At 38.3% G+C, this 26,065-nt stretch overlaps 2 protein-coding genes across 3 annotated transcripts; one reads left to right on the top strand and one right to left on the bottom strand.

Annotated features, from left to right (window-relative positions):
* The first annotated feature begins 4,449 nt into the window (after positions 1-4,449).
* On the top strand, positions 4,450-13,068 carry si:ch1073-456m8.1 (leucine-rich repeat flightless-interacting protein 1). 2 transcript variants are annotated; one of them, XM_035955799.2, is made up of 6 exons: positions 4,451-4,669; positions 4,949-5,023; positions 9,286-9,324; positions 9,612-9,773; positions 9,970-10,053; positions 10,314-13,068. In XM_035955799.2, exons 1-6 carry the CDS (start codon positions 4,571-4,573, stop codon positions 10,782-10,784), a joined length of 930 nt encoding a protein of 309 aa, XP_035811692.2. In that variant the 5' UTR covers positions 4,451-4,570; the 3' UTR covers positions 10,785-13,068. The 2 variants fall into 2 exon arrangements, with proteins under 2 accessions (XP_035811693.2, XP_035811692.2); XM_035955800.2 differs by lacking the exon at positions 9,286-9,324 and having other exon boundaries at positions 4,450-4,669.
* Positions 13,069-14,415: 1,347 nt separating this feature from the next.
* avil (advillin) lies at positions 14,416-24,145 on the bottom strand. Its single transcript, XM_023287132.3, has 20 exons — positions 24,009-24,145; positions 23,699-23,812; positions 23,427-23,501; positions 23,077-23,273; positions 22,885-22,993; positions 22,692-22,802; positions 21,083-21,288; positions 20,889-20,967; positions 20,633-20,731; positions 20,395-20,548; positions 20,162-20,262; positions 18,973-19,110; positions 18,705-18,863; positions 18,409-18,588; positions 17,308-17,465; positions 17,057-17,201; positions 16,310-16,498; positions 16,153-16,221; positions 15,879-15,992; positions 14,416-14,772 (listed from the first exon to the last, which is right to left on the bottom strand). The coding sequence occupies exons 2-20, from the start codon at positions 23,756-23,758 to the stop codon at positions 14,659-14,661; spliced, it is 2,457 nt and encodes an 818-aa protein (XP_023142900.2). The 5' UTR covers positions 23,759-23,812; positions 24,009-24,145; the 3' UTR covers positions 14,416-14,658.
* Positions 24,146-26,065: the final 1,920 nt, after the last annotated feature.

Raw genomic sequence — 26,065 nt, forward strand, 5'->3', positions numbered from 1 at the left:
AGTCAAAACTGACCACATTTTTATGCTTTTGGAATATGTCAGTATATTTCACAATCTCCAAAAAAACAATCTCTTGCAGGTCTATTGGCCTTGAACAATACTACAGCATCAGTCCCCCTATAATGTATTTTGATGGAGCTTCGCAGACAGTATAAGTGACACTTTTTAAACTGTTTGCTCAAATTTCCCTCTACCACAAGCTAATGAATACTGAAGGGATAAGACACTTAGTTCAAAGTATTCATCTGAGCAAAAACGACACCTTGTTTGTCTCTGCACTGTGCATTTGTATGTTTTTATGTTTAAATATACAGAATGTTAATCAATGACACCAAGCTGTCAACCTGATTTTCACTAACAACCAAATTTAGCATACCAAACCCAAACACTGGAACTACACCAAAATCCTGGAGAAAAAAAAATCCCCATGAGGAAATATCTGAGGGTCTGAGTAGTCTTTGCGACAAAGGGAGGAAATAATGGAGTCAGGGTTTGCTGGAATAAAAGTTACATACCACAAACCAGAAATAACTATTCTCTGCTGGGTAGTCATTGTTTCTGGAGGCTGGTGTTTGTCATGTTGCTTATAGTAACCAGCATTCACCATTTAAATGCGACACACTGACAAAAAGTATTGCTTGGAAGAAAGCTTGGGAAAAAATCCAGAGGTAATACCATTTTTTTTTTCCTTTTACATGTGCCACCCAGTTCGGTCTCTCTGTATTCAGGTTATCACAGAGGATACTACGAAATGTTAGTAAAGCTATAAAAAAATGTGTCTTCTGAGCCAATAAACTGTTATTTACAAGTGCTTACAGATATACACACTATAAATCAAGATATCAGACTATATTATGATGATCAGTGTGGAACATCACCATATCAATTATCTTGACAAGGATGCAAATATTCAAATTATATATCTCTTACTCTGGATCTGTACAAATGCCCTGCTTTGGAGTCTGTTTTTTTGGAAAGGACCTGCAGTCTCTAGATACATCTGTGGCATAAAGCTGAACTATGTCTGTGGATGTGTGAATAAATACTCACCAGTCTTTCAGCATATAAAGAACAGTTGAGTCTGGAGCATCAAGAAACTTCTTCCCACAAAGGAAGCTTCAGGAGAATGCACAAAATCAAACCTCTGATGCTCTGGCAGGTAATAGCTGCCATCATTAGTGCTTCAGTAGTCCACTTTTTAAGGTGTGATGAAGATGCTGTGAAACAAAGAGAGACGTGTAAAGTGCCGCATTTATACCAGTTTAGATTCACTAAATTAAACAATAAATGCCCGGTAGAAGTCAAAGCAACTAAAATTCATACATCTTTCATCACTGAGATTTGTACTTTGTGTGTCCTCATTTATTTTTGATGACAGACAGTGTTGCCCAAATTGCTGGGGAGATGCTCTGTCATTCCTCAGACACAATGTTTTCAGCAGCTCTTTGCTGCAGCTGTTGTGTTTATCTTTCTCAGGTGACATACTTATCCAGGTCATAATTCATGCTTTTTTATCTTTAAACTCTTGCATGAATTTTAAAGTGTGCTTTGGATCGTTATCATGCTGTATTATTCTTCTACTGTCAAGAATGTGGAGACTGAGAGTCATCTTTTCAGCAAGATCACACTACTGTGGTACATGCACAGCCATTAATGGTGCCATCTATAAATGTCATCCCTCCAACACCTTATGCACTCACGCAGCCCAATATCACTCCACTTCCACGTTCATGTTTCACTGTGAGGACTATCCATTCATTGTGACAGTGCTGGCCAGGTTCATGCTGAACTTGCAACATGCTGGGTGCCATCAGAGTCAAATAAATCTATCTTGGTCTCATTTGACCAGTAAATGTGATTTCAGTATTCATCAGGCTTCTGTCTTTAGCAAAGTTTAATTGAGCAGATTTGTACCAAAGACCAAGCAAGGTTCTTTTTCTTGGATACGATCCAAAGCGGTTGATGTTATACAATCTTCTTTGCAGTGTCTGAAGTGTCCCAGAACCTCTGACTTCCATTGATGACCCCCGTACCAAGCCAGAAGCACTTGCTTGTCGTTTTTTCAGAACTAGTGTTCAGCTCGTGTGTTGTCCATGATGTCATTTTATCACTGCAGTTCTAATTTGTGGTATCATGGCTTATTCCATGCTTCCTCGTTAGTGTAGCAGACTGTTGAATGATTTTTTTCATCACCTATATTCCTGTATCCTTTTCTACCTTTGTCAGACTTCCTTGATAAGTCTTTTCCATGTGGAGCCATGATGCAGACATGCAGATAGACACAGCAACAGCTTCTACTTTTGGGCTTCTGCTGGTAATATAGTCAGTCTAAAGTATTGCACACACATTTGGTCCCTTTTATAGTGTGATAAAGGAGTCACTGGTAAATATGTTGATTAAAATAGAATAGAATAGAATAGAATAGAATAGAATAGAATAGAATAGAATAGAATAGAATAGAATAGAATAGAATAGAATAGAATAGCCACTTTATTGTCAACCAGAACATACACTAGTTGGTGCACATCAGACTGAAATTTCGATGCAAAAAAGCTCGCCATCGGAATGATGGAAAAAAACAACAACAAAAAAACAACTTATTTGTGAATAAATTAAGAAAAGCTCAAACTGATAGATTAATTAATAGAAGAGATACATAAATACATAGGTGTAACGTAATGTTGAGTAGCAAAAACGTTGTCTTATCGCTGTATAATCTGACCTCAATTTGTTCTATGTGATTAAAATGGATGTGGTGATAACAAAGTTCCTGTAAGTGGTAAAGATCATTTACATTGTGGGCCATCTGCCACTAGCAACCACAACAAGTTCAGTAGTTTTGTATTATACATGTTGATATTGCAATTAAAGACCCTTTAAAAATTTGTCTGTGCTTCAATTTTTTTTCACAGTGGCTCGAGGCAGAAAAAAGTACCAATCTGTATATTTTGTATCTGCTTATGTTTCTATCATCACATCCCCAGTGGCTAGAGAAGGTCGGTGTGAAGAACAGCACTGAGGCTTTGATGTGTTTGCACAAAAATGATAGAGGCAGGAGTCTACCACAGCAGACAGGACTGAAGGTTCAGGGTGGACAGACAAGTCACCACAGAGACAGTCCATCATGCAGTAGCAGCCTGTAACATGCAAGCTTGGACAGCGCACACTGAGAGGCATCTGTCCTGAGTATGAGTTAGAAGTCCCCAAGTTGCAATGGAACTCAATACTGAAAGTGTTGGAGAGCAGCGAAGCTAAGATCCTTTAAGTTGAGACTTTAAGTTTCAGACTGACAAGCAGCTGCTGGCTAATCAATCAGACACAGTGGAAGAGGACAATTGTGACAGATTAAAAGGTTAAGAAGAACCGAAGGCTGAAGGAACAACTGGAACAGCTGTGGAAGGACAGTGGTCAAAGTTTTGAAAGGATCATTTCATCTCAAATCATCGGTGGCATTGTGCCACAAACTTCTTCTAATCAGAAACTCTGGCTATCAAAAATGGCATCTTTGAAATTGTAGGTTGATACATTGAATAGTTTCTTTTTAAAATAGCTTGTTGATCAACTTTCAGAAGTTTGTTTTGCACATTCAAATGTGAGGCTATGTTTGAACGACAATATCTCAGGAACTACTAATGAAAAAAACCTGAAATTTCTCCTGTCATTTCTCATCATGACATTGATTCTGAATCTGCAATATTGCACGAGTAGATTATTATTCTCTTATGTGTGAGTTGAAATTTGGAAACGAAAATTTAAGCAATCATGAAAATGTCTATCTTGAACGCACAGCAAGTAAAAATTGATTAATTCTGAAACTCCAGAATTCTGTTCTACTTGGATTTGGCAGTCTACCAGCCTTTTAGCTTTTATGGCAAAGCTTGTTGTTCTTGCTCAATCATTTATGAAAGTTCAACAAAAACATTTTCTCCCCCATTTTTGTGACCAAGTGTTCGATATTATAAAGTATTCTGTGTGTTTTGTTTTGTATTATTGTGACATGCAGCCACATGCAGTTCTACATGAATGTTTGTTCATATGTGTTCAGAGATTGGACTTAAAGACAACTTCAAATTGATATATTTATATATAAACTAGTATATGTGAGAAAAAATAGTGAGTGTAGCTGGAGCTTTTCTCATCTACTTCAGGGTCCTGAAGAGGTGAGCCGACAACTTTTAAGGCTTACATCAAGTTTCCAGGAAATAGTCACAGCCCGTCACACTCACCTTCAAGGTACTTGACAGGCTGTAACACTAATTTCAGCACGTAGCGCTTGAAATGCGCCATAGCTAACATTAACGGTAAACCAAACAAAAAATATTTGTTTCTACCTCTGTACAGCTTTAAACATGACTCGTGTCTCCTGCCAAACAGCTAATCTTTGACTTTTTGGTTAGCATGGGCGGACTGAGGGCGGCGTTAAGACGGTTTGGCCCCTGTGGCTCTCCGTAGATCACGGCCTGGGCGTCGCTCTGTGCTGCTGCGTAGGAAACAAACCAAACAGCACTTCAACCAGAGAGTCTGGAGGTGTCTGTTACGTAAACTAAAACTCAATATAAACCAGGAAAAAATGCATTCAGTCACCCTGGAAAGCAGCGGCTCGCCAAAGAAACGGACATTTTCTAGAGGAATCAGCGAGGATGAGTCGCTCCGCAGCATCATAAAGGAGGTGAGAGCCGAAAAATCACGGCGTCATTAACGGCAGAGCTGAAGATAACGTTACTCTTCCTTGACGTTTTAACGGTGGTAAATTTAGTTAGTTTGGTGTTTTTAAAGAAGACACATTTCAACTGTTTACCACTGAAAACAGAGCTGAATAAGCAGAGTTGTCTTCGTCAGGCTTGAAGCTTCACTTCCTCATTTATTAGCCGAGTTAGCTTCCAGTGTTTTTGTTAGGACAGTTTGTGATGCTAACTCCACCTGAGACGTGTTTTTGTCTCGACGACAGACTGAGAGCTCATCCAGGAGGCTGAACCGGAGCGACAGCCGAGCAGGAACCCTGAAAAAGAGGAGTGACAGCCAGGTAAGGAGCCCTCACCTGTACACGGTGTAATCCAGCCTGTCCTGATCATCTCCACCCTGTCTGTTATGTCTCATTATCACTGACACGTCACAGAACATTACTGAGTAAGAAATAAACGTAGCATCCAAATAATCTTCTTTTCTGACTTTAGTAAAAATGTACAAATCTTACTTTTTTGTACTGTTTTGCTTATAAAAGTGTTCAGTTCAACCAGTTGTGTACTAAATGTTTTTGAGCTGTTGAAGTCTGTGACAAGTTCTTAACCACTGAGATAATCCACACCCTCCTCAGGTGTGGCTGTGAAGGACAATGATCAGATAGCATGAGGCAATGTTCCCAGTCAGCATAGACAAAATCATCAACTGTATGCTGACTTATTACTAACTTGTGGTTTCTTGTCTTGGATCCCACTCTCAATCTGCCCTTTGTCACTTCCAGTACAGTAAATACATCCATTGTGTTGTGGAGAAGTTGTGTGTTGGAGGAATATTTTTTTCCCTCCGTCATTAAAAAGAATGGAGAGAATTTAATAAGTTAATAATGCTGCATTTAGATTTTTCTTCATTTTTTTTAGATTAATTGCTTGCATACTGTACTGTAGGGCTAAACTATATGAGGAAAATGTCTAGTTGTGATTTTTTATGTCAACTTCATTTTCGCTATGAGTTTTTAAGGGAAAGTTTCAGTTCAGTATTTATTGTGTAATAGATTTAAAGTGCCACAGAGCATTACCACTAGTCACCACCCAAGCGTGACAGTCACACAAGGAGACACTGTCATAATGACAGTTTAGATCATGTTGTACGAGGTTTTTTAATAGGTAATGAGAATGGGCTTTTGTCAGTCGCATCAGTGTGCTCATATCTGTGCCTCATAGTATGTACTGATCATGTATGAACACGCTCTGAATGTTTCAGTCTGCCTAAATTCAGTACATTTGAAGTACAGTTAGGGCCTCTCAACTAATGGCAATTTTCAATTTCAATTATTTGCTCAATCAATCAACTGGTTGTTTGGTCTGTAAAATGTCATAAAGTGGTGAAATATGGTAAAAAAATGTGTTTTCAAACCTAAAATGATGCCCTCAAATGCCTTGTTTTGTCCACAACCCAGAGATATTCTATTTGCTGCCAAAGAGGAGAAAATAAACCAGAAAGTAATTAAGTTTAAGAAACTGGAGTCAGACAATTCAGGCTTGTTTTCTTGAATTATTCATTATTTAATAGCTGCAGCCTTTGCGGTTTGCTAATTGTGTTGTTTGATATTACGGTTTGAAATCGATTGATTTGTCCTGCTGTACAGTGTAAGCTTTTAAAATGCAGTGCATGCTAGTGTTCAGCTGTCACATTTCAGATGTCTGAGGAGTGATCAAAGATGCAGAAAATACACGTAATAATAATTTGTCTCTCAAATTATCAGTATTTTTTTTTTACATAAACAAGTTATTTACAAGTTATTTATACATACTCCTCCCTCACTGGAAAAAAAGTTTAGAATTTATGAATATGACTAGCATTTTGTTTTATAAGTTTTAATTACTTGATACATGACGTCTCCCACTGAAATCCAAATGTCTGGACTCAAATATCTTGTCTTTAAAGATGTAACAATATCTTTGTTAGTCTTTTCAATTTTCTACTAAACACTTATTTACCAATACTAAAGTAAAAACAGTCAAAATTCTAGTAGTCTAATGCAAAATACAACTTAATAAACCTGTGTGACTCATCATAACCTGTGTCCAGCTGTGCTGACTATAGAACTATCTTTTAAAATACTCATATCATATAATTTATCACTATTTTAAAGAATGTTGTCATTCATGCTTCATTGGAGGTTACACGTATACTCAGTTGGGTTTTAGTGGTCACAGGTTTTATAACTCGTGTGTCAGGGACCACAATTGTGTTCGCCTTTGGTTCTACTTTTGGGCATGAATTTTCAGTACTGCCGCTCTACTGTAGACTGTAGATTTGATAAATATGAAAACAGAATTAGAGGATAAATGAATAAAAGCCCAAACTGACAGCCCAGTTGATGAAAGAGATACATGGATGTAAAGTAATGTTAAGGAGCAAAGAAGTGGACTTATCTCTGCTTTGTCTGCCCTTGTTTTGTTCTACGTGATTACGACGGATGTGGTATTTACCAAAGTCCAGATACACTACTGTTCAAGAGTTTGGGGTCACTTAGTAATGTCCTTATTTTTTAAAGAAAAGCATTTTTTTTTTCAATGAAGATAACATTAAATTAATCAGAAATACAGTCTAGATGTTGCTAATGTAGTAAATGACTATTCAAGCTGGAAACGGCTGATTTTTAATGGAATATCTCCATAGAGGTACAGAGGAACATTTCCAGCAACCATCACTCCTGTGTTCTAATGCTACATTGTGTTAGCTAATGGTGTTAAAAGGCTAATTGATGATTAGAAAACCCTTGTGCAATTATGTTAGCACATGTGTGAGTTTTCATGGAACACATGAAATTGTCTGAGTGACCCTTAGTGTAAGTGGTAAAGATCATTTACATTGTGGTCCAGCTGGCACTAACAGCCACAACAACAAACTATGTTGTGGTAAGCACTAATTTAACAGTACTAAATAATTAACAGTTGGAATTCAAATAATCTAATGCAAAATTAATCCTAACAAACTGGTGTTACACAAACCTATGTGACTCCTCATAACCTGTGATCAGCTGCACTGACTCTGCAAATAAATATCTTTTACTTAAATCACACAATTGATCATGTACTTTAAAGGCGGTTATCATCATGCCTCAACAGCATTTAATATGATCAGTATTTGATAGTATTTAGTAGTATAGTATAGATAGGACGTCTTTTTCAAGCTATGATTAAATCTATCAGAAAGGGTCAATCATTACACTGAATGTTTGTCTACAGACTACCATTCAGCGGACAGTTTTTGCTGTAAACATTCCTGACTGTCCTTGTATTTATCTGAAAAATCTTTTTGCTTACAGCTATTAAAATGTGTTACCTATTCACTGTTGATTTTCAAAAGACACTATGGAAAATGTTCACTGCTTAAAAACATTTGATACAGTAAGAAATAAATTGTGTCATCTGCTGGTCAAATCCTTGGTTTCGCCTTTGAAGGAATGGATTAAATCTGAGGTCACGATTGAATAATTTGTCAGAATATAAGTTGTTTTACAGCTTTCGTTTGTCATTAATTTGGTGAAGCTTGTCTTGTAAAATCATATCAATTACAAAGCTCTGTTCTTAAAGACTGAGGCAAACTGATAAGGTCGTCCTGTAGTCAAAAGCAGACGGACATCTCTGATTTAATGAGTGCGACATGACGAGCAGTCACATGGTGATGGGAGGCAGCGATGAGATACTTCAGCTTTTAAAGGTTGATGCTGTGTCAGGTAGCTTAGCGTCAATGCCAGTCACTGTTTTGGATATAGCTGCAATCTAAATAAAGTATGTGATAAAGTTTCAAAATGTTTGTAGTTGCAACAAAGCTGAAATTCCTCAGTGAGTCAGAGAATTTTGTGCAACATTAGCAATCCTGTTTAAAAGGTTTGCTATGAAAAATATAAAGTCGCATAGTCAAGATACATCCTGTTTCAATCTCATTTTGAAAAATGAGAACTAATAAGCCCATTTTATGGTGCTTTTTACAGATGTTACTAATTGCACAACAAGCCACAGTTCAATACCAGGACCTTGAAACAGATAAATGGTGTTTAGCTGTCATGTGTTTAATTATTTACGCCTGTGTTTTCTTGCTGTGATAATCCAGTTACAGACAAACCGTCTATTATCTCCAGCTATCAGGGAGCTTTTGATCATGTCATCAGTTTAAGTAAGAAGCACGTCACTGAAGGCAAAACAGCATTAAGTTCAGAAACAAAAATGGTTCAGTACTTTTTATTTTCCAGAACAAATGTCGTCAGCTATATTCAGTAGTAAATAATTTCAAAATGTTATATATTATATATAAGAGCTGTTAATTTAAGTGTTTGATGATTTTGGTGAATGTATTTTGTTATTTTTATTTATGATCAGAGGCTAAATAACAGAAACAACTCATGTATGATGTAGTACAGGTCAGCCTGAGGGTTACAGTAACTTTAAACATCAACGTTGTAGTTGTTTTTAATCCCATCACTTGTGGCCAGTATCCAATACCCCTTTTAGAGCACGTTTGGGTTCCTGTAAATAATTTAAAATCACTCAAGTATTATTTATAAATGAACTTATTTTTAAATTTGTTTTTCTTTTTTAGCAATCTGACCAGGACCTCTTCATGGGGCTCCCAGAAATGGTGATTATTTCTTCTTTTATTTTTGTTTTCCTACTATCTTTGCAATTGTCATAAATGTAATGACAGTTGTTGCTTTTTAAAGGATTGTTCAGAGTATTGTCAGGTCTTAGATGAAAACACTGCGGTGAAAAATGTTTGTGTACATATGGAGAGATTGTCATGCTTCCATATGAGGCCTCCCACAGATGGTTGCTGCTGAGAGCTCACTAGGCTCTTTCTCTCCCACTGACTGGCATGCATTCCTCTGAAGTTGCCCACACTGATTTCTAACTGTGCTTGTGGTGTAGCTGGAGCTGCAGGCCAGCTATGACGAGGCGGTGCAGGAGCTGCGTGGGCTGGAGGTCGAGCGAGAAGCTCTGTTGTTCCAGGTGGACGTCCTGCAGGACACGCTGGAGGGTGTAGAGGAGCTGCTGGCTGAAGCCCAGAGGGAAGCTGGACAGGCTAGTTTGGTACGTGGAGGCTTCACCAAAACAGAAACACTGTTTAACTTTACCAAAATAATATTTGAAGTCATAGTATAGACTTTCTAAATCTTTTATTCCTCATGATTTCTGTTGTAAAATTTTTCGTTCCTAATTGCAACCAAAAGTGACATGAACAAGCTGGTGATCCGCTCATGATGCTGGTGTCTCTCTGCACTTGTAGGAGCTGGAGCGAGAAAGGGAGGCCAAGAGGAAACTGGAGAGCATGGTCAGCTCTCTGATGCAGGAAGTGGAGAGATTAAAAGAGGTAAGGTTATTGAATGCAAGCAGTGGTGATGGTGCGTGTTTTTGTCTTATCGATATCTAATCTATGTCTTATAACTAGTTCTAGTTGAACAACTTGGTGATTTTTCTCAGTAGTTTTTACTGCTGAAATATAATCATGATATCAGTTCTAGTTGTTGTAATTTTAAGCTTGTCAATAAGCAAATTGCATAGAAATAACTTGTTTGATTTCCTTTGATCCAACTTGATTTCATTGATGGGCATCTTGTTTTCTCTTTGCAGGAAAGGACTAACAAACCACCTGCTCCAGAGAACATGATCGATGAAGCAGCGAGGCGAGGTCACCAAATGAAAGATGATGCCAAGGAATTGATTGAAGTTGCACACAGAGAAGAAAAGGACTCGTCGCTGTGTGAACCCGACGGCAGCAACGGAGACAGGCAGACGACGAAGCTGCGGAGGATCGTGAGCAAGCCGCTCGGCCACCCGCCTTCTCTTGCACTGGACACCCTAGACTCTGAAGACGGCGTCCACCAGAGGCCTTACGAAAACGGCATCCTGGACGGACGAGATCCCTCTCCGGACAGGAACGATTCAGACAGCATAAGTGCCTACGAAGATGCATCTGATGAGACTCCAGAGCAGGACAGGTTTCCAGAGCTGCCCAACGATTCAGAGGATAAAGAAAAAAATTCGACTAACAACGGTGAGATCCAAGACCACAAAAACTCTGATGCCTGCATTTTGTCTTAACTTTATCTGTTTTATCTTCTACTGGGCAAAAAGTCAAAGATAATTTCGTGAAAATCGAGAGTTATTTAATTTGCAGTATAGTATTTTAGTTGTTGGAAAACTGAGGCCAACAGAAACATTCACAGTTGCCGATTAGTCAGTCAAAAGTATGAATGAATCTGCAGCTATTTTAATAATCCATTAATCGTTTTAGTAATTTTTTAAGCAAAATTGCCAAACATATGCTGGTTTGAGCTTCTCAGATGTGGAGATTTGATGCTTTTCTTTGTCATAGGTGACAGTAGGGGAATATCTTTGGGATTTGGACTGCTGGTGGGACAGAACAAGTAGTTTGATGTCACTTTATAACTAAGTCACGATAGTTTAATTCAGAAAATGATGTGCTTGATTTATAATGAAACATTGGCTAATCTGACACTAGTTAGTTGCAAGCCTAGTTGTAATAAGTTGTAGTAGAAATGTCAATTTCCTTTTAAAAATCACAACTAAAGAAACTCAGGATCCAGATAGTTTACTAGCTGGAATTCCACTAATGACTACTTTTATATTACCTGCCAATCATTTCTTTTAAATCTGTCTTATCTTAAGTCTTAACTGATCGTGTTTTAAGAACAGTTTTTGTACACGAGCACTTGCAGGGACACAAATCAGGATTTCTCTGTACACAAAACACAGTAAGCTCTGTAGGTACGTAGACAGGGACTGTTGCTGTTTTAGCTTCAATCATAGCTACACATTACAAACACAGCTAGGTTCCTTTTCAAAATGGGAGAGTACAGTTTCATTTACTTAGAAATAACCTCACATTAGAGTTATGATATTTAATCTGGCTGTCATTAGAGTCGAACTCACTGTAAAGCAGGTTTACGTCATGTGTGACACCGATCTTTGTAAGCTATCATTTCGTACTTGGTATCAAAGGCAGATGTTTATAAGGGTTTAGAAGGGATGTTTTATAATTAAGGGAAAACGCCATCTGTTTACTGCCTTTATTTTTTTATCTTTTATACTTTCCCTTTTCTCTGTTTTGCTCTGAAAAATGTAGAGAAGTTGATTTGGCTGCATTTGCACTTTTTAAAGTTCTTGTATTGTGGCATACCATACGTTTGTCAGATTACATTAGAAACAACATTCCCTTTATAACCAAACACAGCAGCGACAAAACGCCCGTCTGACCTGTTGCAGGCGGAATTCTGTCTGTCTGCATGGTAATACTGTATGTTTGCACATTTGCAGTGGATCTTGCTGAAGTTAGTCTCTTAGGAAGTCTTTGAATGCTGTAAACACTTTATATGTAATCGCATTTTTGTATGTTTATTTTTTACAATGATACATGACTTTTTTTTGGTAGTGCTTGAGACAGCAGTAGACCCTTTCATGTCTTTTGTGATAAATAGTTTGCATGAACACATACAAATGCATATTGATTTCCAAACTGCACATAATGCATTGATCTGTATAATTAATTGGTACTTTTGCACGCAGTACTTTCACACATATATTAAGTACTACTTTAATCTGCAAAAATTGGTGTTTTTAAGAGGTTTTCAGTTGGCAGATCATGTATCGTTCTTTCAATCTCCATTTTTTAAAAGCATAATCAACAAATGATTGCAGTTTGGAACGTATCAGGTTAGACTGATGATTTAAGTGACGATCACAGTCTTGATAAATGATTCTGCTTCACTGAAGACAAAAGCAGAACAATACAATATTGGTGCATATTGAAACTTGAAAATGGGTACAACACATGTAGTTGCTTCATTCAGCTGTATATCATGTTGTTGGTTTAAAGCAGCATATTAGTGTTTGTACAGTGACTCATTTGCCTTTGTAACTCTTATCGCACAACCTCAACACAACCCTGTATTGTTGGCTGCCAAAATGCACAAAACATCAGAGGTGGTATGTTGTTACAGGAGGTTGCTGTTACTGCAGTGCTGTGTGGCGGCACTGTGGTCAATTCTTTACATATTCATATCAAATAACTCGTGAACATCCACAGTTGCTGGTTGTTTGTCCTCAACAGTTATCTATCAACATGCATCCTTTAAATGTCATATTCGTTGATGTGGTCAGCAGACCTTCTGACAATTCATCAAGCAATCATTCTGTTTTTGGTTTCCATTTTCACACAACAATGCAAAAAAATGTGTCCTGACTGGTAATTGGTTGCCTTTTGTGGGTCTGAATATATCAGATTTTGTCTTGAGCTTTGAATTACATGTTCAGATGTAAAAGTAAATGACATTTATATCCTAATAAAATGAGTGAATAATGCTGACGTTGGTTTGTCATTTGTGTTAAAATATTGAGGAACTTCTGAAATCAAAGAAACACCATCATAAGCAGCTTTATTGTGGCTTTACATTTGAAAGTAAAGATCAGGGAATAAGCAGATTAGCTGTGTTCAAAAGGCATTTAATTAGATTTGTTATGAGCTTGTGTGGTGTCTTGCCCAATTTTGGTGGCCATATGTTTGTGAGGGGACTTTTTAATTCATGAGTGACCACAGTGAAGGAAATAATGCTTAAAACACATTGATCAGTTCACTTGAGTTTTGTGTCTTGTATTTTTGGCCATTTCAAACTTGTTTTGTGGCTTTGTGACTGCAAATTTGTGTTGTTTTGCTGTTTTTCCATATGTGTCTATGTGATCACTGTTGGGACACTGGTTGATTAGGCTGAGTGGCTACAGCTGCTGCATCCGACGCACCTGCTGGAGTGATTGGTGACACTCCTTTAAAAGACAGACTCTTGAGCTGTTCAGATGGGCTCCGACTTCACAGAACTGCACATCATATTTCTCTGTTCGTTTGAGAGCGTGTGTCAGATAGCTCTCTTGTGAGAAATAAAGCCCCTTTGAATTGTGTTTACACCCTAAGCACATTTATTTCACCCTCCCCTCCTTTTATTTGGTTTTGTTTATTATAATTCCAGCCATTTTGGCTGGTTTAGTGGGTGATAGAGGCAATCTACCTCTATCACCTTTCCGAACCCATTTTGTGACCTTTTGTTTGGTTTATTTGTGTTGGGGTTCTTTGTTTTGTTACGGTTTTCCTTTTGATACTTTAATAAAGTTTGGGGTTCTGGGTATTTTCCTGGGGTCCCGCTTGGGAAACGTAACAGATTAACTTCATATTCTGAGAAAATGTGGTGTCTGGTTACTAAAATGCATGAATACAGAGGGAAAGTGTCCTTCTGCTTCTGTGTATCCTTGAAAACACTAAAATACTTTACAAAAAACAGCAAGTCCAATGAAAATATCACAGCAACCCCTCTTAGCTCAGCGACTATGACGTGTTGTAGCATTATTTGTCCAACAGATGGCAAAGCAGGACTCTGTTTAAAGACAAATCAGACCTTCCTTAGATTTGGCTTGTAAGTTAAAGATTACATTCATCTTTGTTGCTGTGAAATGACACAGATGGATTTTTACTTATTTATTTTACTTTTAACTGCTTTTAATTCCAAAAAGCCTTTTGGTTTTAATCGTGTATTAACTTCCATCAGATCTGCTACGCCTCACTGTTTAATACACACAATGTGAAAAGCCAAAGCTGATATATTTTGCCTCCTGCAGGGTTCAGCAGATGTAAACAAAGCCACAAACACATGCACAGGAGAATAAGCAATATGGTTTGTAGTATTTTAAAGCAATCCTACCACAGCAGTTCTTAATTAAATAGTATCAATTGCATAAAGTTAGTATTCACTGATTATTTTAGCGTGATTTGAATCTCAATAAAACTACAGCATGATGACACACATTATTAGAAATTACTGCGCTGAAAATTCTGAGCTCCTTGAGTGGAAGTTTTGTAAAATTAGGGGTGCAAAGACAGTACTGCAGTTAATAAAAGCTTATAATATTATCAAAACATCCCCTTTTCTTTCTTCATGCTCAGCTGTTTCCAGTGTGGCAGGCTGGCAAAGTCGTCTTTGGTGATCCCAAATACGCAGTTGAAGTCCGAGTCAGAGAGGTGTTTCTGAAAAGCAAATTTAGTTTGAGATAAAGAAGCAAACAAATGCACTGCAAGGGCACAGTGTGTTACTGATAAAATATGCAAAGTATCACAATGAAACCTCACAACTAGATGCAGAACACCCAGAGGTAATGAATGAACAAGGTACAGACTTACTGTGTCTGAAAAAATAAGAAATGGTACATAATGATTCTTATGTCAAGACTTGGGGGAGAATTAATGGGTTTTTTTTTTTTAGACTGTAATGTCAAATGTGAACACTTGCAAGTCAATGTTTATATAGTTCTGTATGTAAGTTCAAATTAGGCTTTTTTTCAGTGAAAATGTAGTTTATAAAAACTTGTTAACATGCCCATATGGTGTTTTTTATGTGCTAGAAGTCATGTTGTGAGTTAAATAATCAGTCAACACCATGAATCAGCATTTCCACCTTAATCTTGCAGTGTTCTGATGAAAGTCTCTAAAACAGCAATTCACTCTTTCAGGGTTTCATCCACAACAACCCCCAGGAACCAATCCTGCCAGCTTGCAGAGTGGGGCTTTAAGCATCACTATTCTTCTTCAGAATCAGTTTGTGATACAAAGATGTGGCTGAAACACCCCAATATTACAAACCTGACATTATTTTTACACACTTTTACATTATTTCAGCAGAGTTGTAAGTAAGCTGTTGTTCCATGAAAAAATAGTAGTTTTGTTACACAGAAATCAGATTTTAGGGAGTTTAATCAATGATCAGAGGAACCTAAAAAATATTATGGTAAAATATAGCTTTACCATGTTAATAAATTCTACTCTGGATGATTATACATCTGTTTCTAATGATAGAGCAGTATGTTTCACTATAAAATAACAAAAAAGGATCTTGTAACTAAAAACAGGCTGCAGTTGTTCTTGATATAGTAACTTAAAGCTTTTTTTCTTCTAATATCTAGTCCATGTCCACCATTTCTGCTTTGACTGTTTTTTTATTATACAAAAGGTATGTAGTAAAATTCAACTGTTCCAGGGGAAAAGTTATTAACATGGTGGCTGGCTGAAGGAGCTTTTCATCCTTAGCCCTTAATATACCTGCTGAGCAAAAAAATAAAGAAAACAGACACACACACCTCTTTCTGGGAGGGATCAACACCTTCAGGCAGCTCGCTGGTAAGTTTGTTGACCAGAGCGTCGAGTGGAAAACACTGGAAGCTTTTCTCACTCTCAACACAGTTCTTCTCCTCCTGGAAAGTCACAAAGATGTTGAACACATATATAATTATTAATCTAACGCCTAAAGTGCATGTTGACTGTGTAATTGTAGCAATACTTTCTGACCTTTGCTGCATGTCATCATCAAAATAAAGACAAAAATGAGTGAAGACTGAAGAAGACTTTACATACAGTGTTCACATAAGCAGGTGAAGCTACGTCTCCCAGCTCCTCCTTCAAGTCCTCATAACTCTTTCCTCCCTGGAGGGAAGAAACATTTGCCAGCTTAGTTTTTATCTGTTAAAATACACTGTGATCCTGTATTTAAGGTAAAATATGAAACACCCACACTCCATTTGGAGGGATCCCAGGCTGCAAACCACCCAGTGAAGGTGGGTGGTTCGAAGCCTTGCTTGATCAGGACGATGGGGGTGTCTGGATCTCTGTCTCCTGGGTGGGTGCGCAGGTACTCCTGACTTGTGGCTATTGCCTCTTTGCGCTCCACCTCATTGGCCTCTTTTCCGATCCACAGAAACACCTGAGATCAACAAACAGAAAAAGCAGAATATGATAAAACTGAAGTGACACAAAGTAACACAAAGAAGTCAGTCTTGTTTGGCAGTGATGACAAAATTGCATTTACAGTTAAGGCCTAAATCATTCATACCCTTGCCAAATTTTGATATATGGTGACAGTTTATTTGACTGATATGTTTCTTATGGCTTGAAATGACATAAACAAGTGACAAAAGATGCTTATACCTAGTGTGAGAAGATGATAAATATCCTGTTACACAACCAAAATTGTTCATGTAATCAAAGTCAAATCCAACCCAGTCCTTATAATTGCTATCAAACTTTCTGAAAGTCTTCAGTGGCATTTTGTTCCACTCCAGGTTTTTTTGTTTTTTTTTTTTTTTAAATCTGTATGTCTTCTAACACAATGTCATATTGCTTTCTCTTATTTGTTTATGTCATTTCCAGCTAGAATAAGCCTATTGGTTAAAAAAAATACTTCAAATGAAAATTTGACATGCATATAAATCATCTAGGTTTAATGTATATTAATATTATTACAAACAGCATCACATCATACCTGGTCCCATGTGTCCAGCAGCATGACATCATCCTCATTGAGGTCATCCTGTATGAACTGAGTCACTTCAGTCACAATGAAACGTCCCGTCTTATTGGAGCATTCAAACAGCCGTGGCTGATGGTCTAAAACCGCCTGCTGTAACCTGCACAACGGCAAACAATTTGGACATCAGTGGAAAACAAAAGCCTTCCTTCTACGAGTCACTTTAAACTTGCCACTGCTGGTTTTAGCGTTCGTATCTTTCTTACCTCTTGTCACTTGCATAAGGAGCTTTCCCTCCAAGCAGTTCCCAGAATTCAATGGGCTCCTGACCCTCCGCCACAATCTCCTCATTGCCTCCCTGAGAGTTCTGACTAATCACACAGCTGACCTCTTTGGCCATCGCCCTCTCATCTCCACTTGATCCCTGGTAACAGACAGTCAGTTACGGTCTACAGTAATTTCATCAAACATGAACTGGGTCCAAAAAATGAGAGAAACCTTGTGTCTAATTAGTGATTCTTGAAAGGACAGATTTCCTCGGTGAGTCAGCAGCTGGTAGAGATTAAGTGTCATACTCAAGAAAACCACAACAGAATAGTAGCTCGCTGCCAGACAGGCTGGAACAAAACTCTGTCTGTGGTAAAAGTATGTCCACAACTAAGCATTACACCCACATATGATTAATGAGCATCAATCCATTACTGTAAATCTTCTAGGAAAGTTTTCTACTTCTGAACCTCGCTGTGAGATTTGCATCCTTTCAGCTACAAGATCATTAGTGAGGCTCAACCAGCTGTTGGACAAAAAGCTCTGGTTTGCAGCTAAGTTTTAGTAAGGGGCTGATGGGGTTGATGCCAGGGTTCTGTTAAGTTCTTCAGCACCAAACTAAGAAACTACCATTATCTTTATGGGTCTTACAGCATTATCCAGCTATTAAAAGTTGAGTGTCTGCAAACTCTCTGTCACTATTTTCATGGAAAACTAACACGTTTATAATTGACCTTGACCCTAACAACACAGAACTGCAGTCCTCCACTGGTTACTTCTCCAGAAATCCTAAATCCTATGCCTCAAACCTACAGGTGTGCCATTTTATTCATGTCTTTAATCTTGTTTTTATCATCTCACATCATCCTGTATGCTTTCATTTCCTCATGTGTAGATAAGTGTAACAATCTCCTATCAGACATAAATCATAAAACGTGTTTTGCACAAAGAAGTCTACTGCAAACCAATGCAAAATAGCCCTACACAAAAAATGTACAAACATTTCTAGGTGTTACAAAATACAATTGAAATTACAAGTAAAAGTATCACAAATTCTCAATTTCTCACTATCATGCGATAACAAAACCTAAATCGTTTACCTTTCCACACCACAGATAAATCCCTGATTGGCTCTTCAGTAAAAACACGTCGTTGGAGTTGAGAGAAGTGGCCAGGGCTGGAACCTCGATGGTTTTAGTGTTGAAAGAGTCAAAGCCATGAACCTGGAACAATCTTATTGGAGGCTCTGGGTCAGAAGAGCCTTTTCTAGATGTGCCCCCCTAACAGAGAAAAAGAGAAATATCTTCAACAGTTCTAAAAACATTAACAGGACACGTCTGATTCTTGATAACAGAATGTTTCCAGCAAAATGATAAAATACTATCAGGAGTTTTACCTCAAAGATGACCATTTTTCCCTTGAAAATTGCCATGAAGTGTCTCGGTTCTTTGCCCATCGTCACTCGCACTTGAACTGGCTCACCGTTGTACTTCTGATCCAAGTCCACAGCCTGAAACGCTGAAGCTGCCACTTCATCCTGTGATGCATGTCGCCCCTAAAATAGGTGAAAAAGTAGCTTAAGATCATACAGTTTGGTGATAGTCAGAGAAAATTAAAAAGCTGGGGTAGTGAGGGTGAGAAACTTAATGTGAATGTCTCCTCACCTGCCACATATAGAGCAGGTAGCACTTCCTGTTGTTGATCAGGTAGGTGTAGAGGATCAGGTAGCAGTCTCCTCCAAAGAAGTATCCAAAGCACTCAGGGTCTACAGGCACTAGCTCCAGATCCTCGATTCTCCACACCTGTCCACAAAAAAAGGAAACTGAATAAAAAATTGCAGAAAAATGTTACTGCGTTTGTGACTGCAGGCCAGTTGTGTCAAGGCAACAGCCGTCCTGTGAATTTGTAGGAAAAGATCTGCATTGTCAACTTGGCTCAGCTGTCAGTAAACTATGCTCTACTCTGTCAATGGACCAGATGAACCCACTGGAGGGCCCCAGTAGAAAAACAGTTGTGAGGCCCTACATGTAAATACACTTGTTCCGGGACACATTTCGAGAACTCACAGTAAGGAAAGCAAAGGTTAAATAACAAAATAAATGACTTTTCAGCATAAATGCCAGATCTGAGAAAGGGATCTTGATTGGTTCATATTACCAAACAAATTACCAGGTGAACCAGGCCACTTGAACTAAATGTCAGCACACTCAGCCGTCTCCTGACATTTTTTGTGAGTTGCCTTTGAATCAAAACTAAGCTTTCTCTTCATTTTGGGTGTGTAAATTTGAGTCAATTTCGGCTGAGATCCAGGCCATTTAGCTGCATTGAGATCAACTATGGACCATTTCCGGTAACCTGAACTTGGGCTAGTACAAACCTGGTTTCAGCACCTGGCCTCAAGTCAGTGTACTGGGAACAATTGTGAGACATCATTCGTATTGTACCTGGGCTGAGCTATTCATTCTAGATCATTATGGAGCCAAACATTTTGCTTACCTGAGCTGTTATCAGTGAAATTCAACAAAGCAATGGACACACAGTCAGCTTGGTGTCTTTGGGCTGCACACTTAGGTGGAAGGTAGTCCAGCTGTGTCGATCTAAACTGAACTACACTTTGAGTGAATCATAATGTAAATTCTCGTGTTTTAATCTAAGCACACTGTTATCAGCATATTAGTACTGTGATCTCAATAAATGGCCAAAAATGACAGGTGTTTAGTCAGTGGGTTTGAAGTTATCATCAACAGAAATGTTGGAGAAGTGACAGATAGGTGATTAACTGATCTTGAGTGTCTGTTGAAAGTTTAATCCAAATTATTTCAAATTCAGAGTGCACTGTTAGAAATACTGTACCTCCACTTGACCTGTGCCATTGTCCACCATTCTCTCCTGTGCTGCTACTTCAGGCATCACATGCATCAGAGAGGCATCAAATTTCTCCTGTGTGATATGAGCTAAAAACAAATATGGTCATACAACATGATCAAAAATCAGCAATCAAGTGAGAAAAAAAGGCGTGTGGGTTTGTTGGCTTTATTCGAAGATATTTCTGCTGTCTGTTTTTATGAATTTACAGATATACGCACCGATTTTCCCTCTTGTGTTGGTTTTTCCGAAGCCTTGCGTCTGGTCCTTCACAGTCCACCTCTGGAACAGCTGCTTGAACAGAGCCGACTCTGCACCGTCGTTCACCGTCTCCACATTTGTAGTGATCGGATAGTTTTTTGCTTTGATGAACTCCTGTTGTAGTCAACCAGACACAACATATAAAATAAGCATGCCACCCGAGATCAATCAGACACAAGCTAACAGTGTGATACTCACCAAAGCTCTGGCCATACTGGCCTGTTTTTCTGCTTTGTTTGCTTTCTTCCCCTTCCAGACAAAGATCTTCGTCCCTCCCTGGTCCAGGAAGTAGCAGTCCTGAAATAATAATTCCATTGGTATGCAAAACCACTTGTTTCATATTTTAGTAAATTAAATATTTGACCTGTAACTTTTTCTACATTCTGAAGTTTGAAGAAATAAAATCTTTAGTATTAATTTCCATAAAAACTGGCATAATTTTGCACCAACTCACATCATGATTGAGGAGATCCTGAACCAGAGGCCTCGTGGCGACTTCTGTGACCTTCATTTCACCACCGGCATCTGACACACTGAAATTAAAGGTACAAGCAAAGAAAATGAAGCATGGCTGTAACTGAAAATGGATCAATTCTCACATACTACATGAGACATTAAGGATATTAGATATCACTGATCAGGGCTCACTGGTAAAGTGTGAGTTTTGCTTTCTGTTCCTGGTCAGCGGTTTCATCAGGAGCTCCGTCTGTCAGGCCAGAGGTTCTTTCTCCAAGAACATCGTTCATAATCTCCATGTTCTGAGGAGAGTTGCTCTCTGCGTCACCCTCGATCACTCTGATCTCTGCCCGACCTCCTCTCTCTCTGTCTCGGATGTCTTTAGCCAACAACATGCCCTGAGAAGCAGAGGTAAAACTCAGACATGCTCAGGCTCCACACTATAATCTGTAATGACAGTTTATAGTCTGACATGTTGACATTACTGCTAAGAGTCATCTAACATTTTGTACAGTGTTAGTTCTTACTTATTGTGTAACATTACACAAACATGCTGCACCCAGTCTGACCGAACAAATTTATCTTTGTTTCGACTAAACGAAAAATGTGCTCCAAGTATTTATCAGACTTCTTTTTATGTTCTATAACAACGTTTCATGTTTGCTATAAAGCAAAGCAATGGTTTTTCCTTGGATGCGCCTATAGAAGTTGATGTTATGCATTGTCCTTCACGTTGTCTGTGCTGTCACATAAATTCTGGTTTCCATCAATAAGCCGTGTTCCAAGTCTTCAGCACCTTCCCATCTGTTTGTCAGGGTTAGACTGCGCAAGTAGGACACTATCTGTCGCATCATTTTAGCAGGACAGCCAGCATGGCTCTGATTAGTGGCACTATGGCTCCTACCCCTTCTGGTTACTGTTTTGATAAATCTTTAGTTGGTCACAGATCTTCCTGTATCTTTTTTCATCTTTGAGAAGTCTTACGATCACATTTTCAGTTCCTCTGATGGTTCTTTTCCCTGTGGAGCCATGATGCAGACATAAAGATAGACACAGGTCATAGGTCCAAATCTGAAAAAGTTCTGGTGTTCACAGATCATTTTATTGCCATGTTCATGAAATTGGTAGTTGGAGTTCCTACTCTGAGGCCTGTATCTGCAATACAGTGTTTCTAAAGTATGTGTTTTAGATTGCTCATAAAAGGAAACACACGTTTAAGTGATTTTGTATACTGTGTATGATTTGAATACTTTCTCCACAACTGCAAAAGGACATCTGTTCAGAACCGATCTAGTGTAATCTGAAGTTAATTTTAGTCTTTCTATGGTGATAATTTGGAAATCTTTTTATTATTCCAGCACACATAACTTGGATCAGCATGTACACTAACAGCTAAACATGACTGAAATTTCTACAGCATAAGCCAGACATAATAATGTAAATACCTACATTCTAAATATTGATAATTAAAACTTTCAGTCCTCAGTGCAAGGTTATTATACAAAGCTATTTTTTTTTCCTGCAGAGCCTGCAGCCTTCAGCAGGAAGAAGGAAATGAGCCTCAGCTGTGCACACCCACAACTCTCTGGCCCTGTAGCTAGACCTATAAGCAGGTATAATGTGGAACAGTTTACACAAGGTTACTGAGAGCATCCTCACTAGTCATTTCTGCACAAACTAAATCTGACAATGAGCATCTTCATACTAAAGATTTCTTTTTTCTTCTTTATCATATTTTTTAATCAATAAATCCTGCTCTTGGCAACATATGCAGATACCCATGTAGTCACAAAAATCTTACTTTAAGCTTTTCTTGTCTGTTGCTCTTTGGCCCGTTCCACTGAACGATGATTTTGCCAATGTCCAACAAAAACACATCTCCAAGGTTGAAGCTCTTCCAGCTCATCTCCACCTGAAACAGATTAAAGCATAAAGCAACTCTGTCTACATGACCTCCTCTGTCTGTTATAGAATCACTGTGACGCATAATTTACCTCCTTGGCAATCACTCTCTTCTTTCCCTTCACATGAAGCAGCCTCTTTACATCGTATGTGTTGGTTTCAGTGTGCCTCATGCCTGACGCAACTCCACCTTTCTTGTAGCTAAATAAAAGAGAATGATGAATTTAGTGGGGTTTTTTAATTTCTTATGAACGGGCTGCTGTTAAAACATTTTGTTCACTCACATTACTCCTTGTTTGAAGTAGCCCCTGAAAGAATCAGACTCATGGTGCTGCACTTCTCTGTGCTGCACCGGCGTGCAGCCCAAAAACTCATCCAGCTGTATGGTGTAAACAGCAGCTGCACCCTGTTCATCCTGAGAAGACTCGGAGCCGATCCAGTAGTGGATATCATAAGACAGAGAGTTCTTCACCTTATGGGTCTGCAGAAGTGGAGAAACTGTGGTTAAACTGTGTGGGGGAGGATGATGCACCCTGACAAACTGAATGACCAAAGGCAAAGAATACAGACACAGCAGGAGCATGAACTGGCACCTAAAGCTAGAATGATTCATCAGTCAGCTTCCCAGACTTACAGACAGAAGTATGTAGCAGTCACCCTCATAAAAGTTTCCATAAGATTTCTCAGGGATTTGAACCAGCTCCATTTTCTGTTGCACAGAGAGAAGATAATATTTTTACATTTACCAAACAATCTACATTTCAGGTTTAAAAAATATTTCTAAGTAGTGCTCAATTATAAGCACTTTTCCTGAATGAGCAGATGAGTTCACCATTTTTACAACAATGAAATCATTTAGCTGATTAAAGAAAACACACTTGACCGCCACAATTGAAATCAAATTACCTCAATTCTCCAGATTATAATCCCAGGGTTTTGAGTCACTGCTCTAAATGTGTACTCCATGTTGCTCGGACACACTCAGCTTCAGCGACACCTTTGTAGCTTGGCTTTCCTTTTCTGGAAGGAGAAATTGTTGCAAAAGAATTGATGCAGACCTCCAGCTTCTTTCATTTTAGTGGATAAAATACTATTTTCTTCTGTACAGATAAAAATGTGTCTAGTTTTAGTCTCTCTTTTCTATTGACAAACTGTACAAAATACTAACCTCAAGACTGATAATCATCTAAACTGCATCCTATCAAACACTTCATACCTGATACTCCCGTATGAAGAGGTTCCTGTGTGCCTATATGATCTGCGAACAGCTGATTTTCTGTCTGATAACAAAAGACCCTCAATTCTCATCCTGACAGCGCCCCTAAAAGATTTGCCTGTGTTTGCATGTTTCAGGTCCTTTCGCTGCATTCTGTCCAATCACTGGAGAAGACATGAAATCCTGTAGGCAAATGTGCAGAAAAAAAAGGATTGACTCATATTCAAATGCACACAGTAACACTGATCATGATGCCCATTGGTTTCCCGGCCCAATCGGCCCGTACCACCACATCCACACCATATATGGAGACCTGCACAGCTAGCAGACGTACTGTCTGCGAGTTAAACACATGTTAATGAGCTTTTACAAGAACGGAATATTCTAATTAGGTAATTGTTGTAGTTACTGGGAACCATATTTCTATTATTGTTAGTAGCCATTTGGTTTCACGTGCAATGTTTTAAGATTATATATAGTATTACTTTGCTGCTTCATTGTTATTGCTGGTATTACGTCTTACTTTTCTATTCTGGTCTTATTTTATCTTATATCTTACTGAATTTTTGTTAGACGGCATTTTTGCTCATACTATTGTCATTTTTTGAGCAATATCTGGCACAAGAATTTCCGATCTTATTTTAAAAGCCATTGCTGTGGAAAGTGTAATATCACTTCAACTACTCACTGTAGATTAAATGAATATGATGATGATAAAAGCCGTCACACATTCAGACACACTCAGACCTGAAGTGTCCGGCCTGGTTGTGTTTTTACTCTGCAGGTGTTTAAAAACATGTTGGAGGCAACATCAGACTGGACATAACTTCCTGGGTGGGTCCTGCCCTGAATGAGCATGTACATAAAGATTTTTTTTAAATAACAGGAGTTACAGCAGCCAGATCCTGACCAGGAAGAGGAAATTATAGAATAAAAAATATTATATTATTAGAACTGCTGCACCAAGTGTGTGCTTTTCATGTGTGCATTGTTGAATCAGTGAAGTATTCCTCTAAAATAAAATACAGACTGCAGGTTTGCAATTAAACTCCTGTTCAGGAGGTTCCATCCTTCATTAGTACATTTATAACAGTACACTTTCTGTTGCTAGAGGGAAAAATTCCCACAGAATTTGGCTCTGACCTGACACCAAGTAGAATCACTGATATCAGTACTGATATTTGACAATATTAAAGTTACTGTCATGATTCATGTATCATGATTTATTAGATGACTGCGTTCTCCTGAATACATTCTTAGTGATTGAATCTGTCACAGAATAGACAATATATAAAGGTAATTTCAGTTCACTTCTATTCAAAAAACTTTATTTGTCCCCTGGGGGCAGTTCAAAGGCACATAGAGCAGTTGACCATAGAGTTAAAATACGAATTAAAATAGGATAAATAGCAAAATTAAAATAGAAAATGTCTCATGCATAAATTGTCTGAACTAACAAGCCACACCTGCTGGCCTCTCAACACAAAAACATTTTCATACCTGCACAGAACCACCTACACACACTTGCACATACACGTTTGCTACACAACTACCTTTAAACATGTCATTTAATAATAATAATCCAATGCTGCTGTCTATATCCTGGTTGTTGTAGTTACCTGACTGCCAGGTGTTGTTTTGCTTCGTTTTGTTTTTCATGCCTTTTTAAAAATGAAAACTAATTTAAACAGAAAAAAATCTCCCATTCAAATAAGCACGTCCTTACACAAACAAACCTCAACCACTGATGGAACCGAGGGAAGCCATAAATATGCCTCACACGGCATTATAGTGGAAGAATAACCATATTGTAAATGCTGAGCAACACAATAGACCTTCAGTTGTAGTGATGTCAAACAGTAACTACAGCATCACTGGTGGAACATCTACATCATCTACATACATGGAGCTTCAGAGCAGATTTGGTAGATTTACAAATGAATTATAGCCCTATACAGCAGAGTACTGCTGCTAGGAGGAAATTACTCACAAATCAGGTCCATTGGCACGACACTGTCATATTTTACTTGGTTATATGCTGGAATGGAAAGATCCAC

Source organism: Amphiprion ocellaris, chromosome 5, assembly GCF_022539595.1.
Source record: "Amphiprion ocellaris isolate individual 3 ecotype Okinawa chromosome 5, ASM2253959v1, whole genome shotgun sequence".
In the NCBI taxonomy this organism is placed as follows: Eukaryota; Metazoa; Chordata; class Actinopteri; family Pomacentridae; genus Amphiprion; species Amphiprion ocellaris.

Coding starts and splice junctions, on each gene's coding strand:
- si:ch1073-456m8.1 (XM_035955799.2), top strand. CDS start 4,571: ATGCATTCAGTCACCCTGGAAAGCAGCGGCTCGCCAAAGAAACGGACA. Junction 9,325..9,611: donor TCATGGGGCTCCCAGAAATG/GTGATTATTTCT, acceptor CTTGTGGTGTAG/CTGGAGCTGCAGGCCAGCTA. Junction 10,054..10,313: donor AAGTGGAGAGATTAAAAGAG/GTAAGGTTATTG, acceptor TTCTCTTTGCAG/GAAAGGACTAACAAACCACC.
- avil (XM_023287132.3), bottom strand. CDS start 23,758: ATGGAGTACACATTTAGAGCAGTGACTCAAAACCCTGGGATTATAATC. Junction 20,263..20,394: donor CAACACAAGAGGGAAAATCG/GTGCGTATATCT, acceptor ATTTGTTTTTAG/CTCATATCACACAGGAGAAA. Junction 18,864..18,972: donor ACCTGCTCTATATGTGGCAG/GTGAGGAGACAT, acceptor CACCTATTTTAG/GGGCGACATGCATCACAGGA.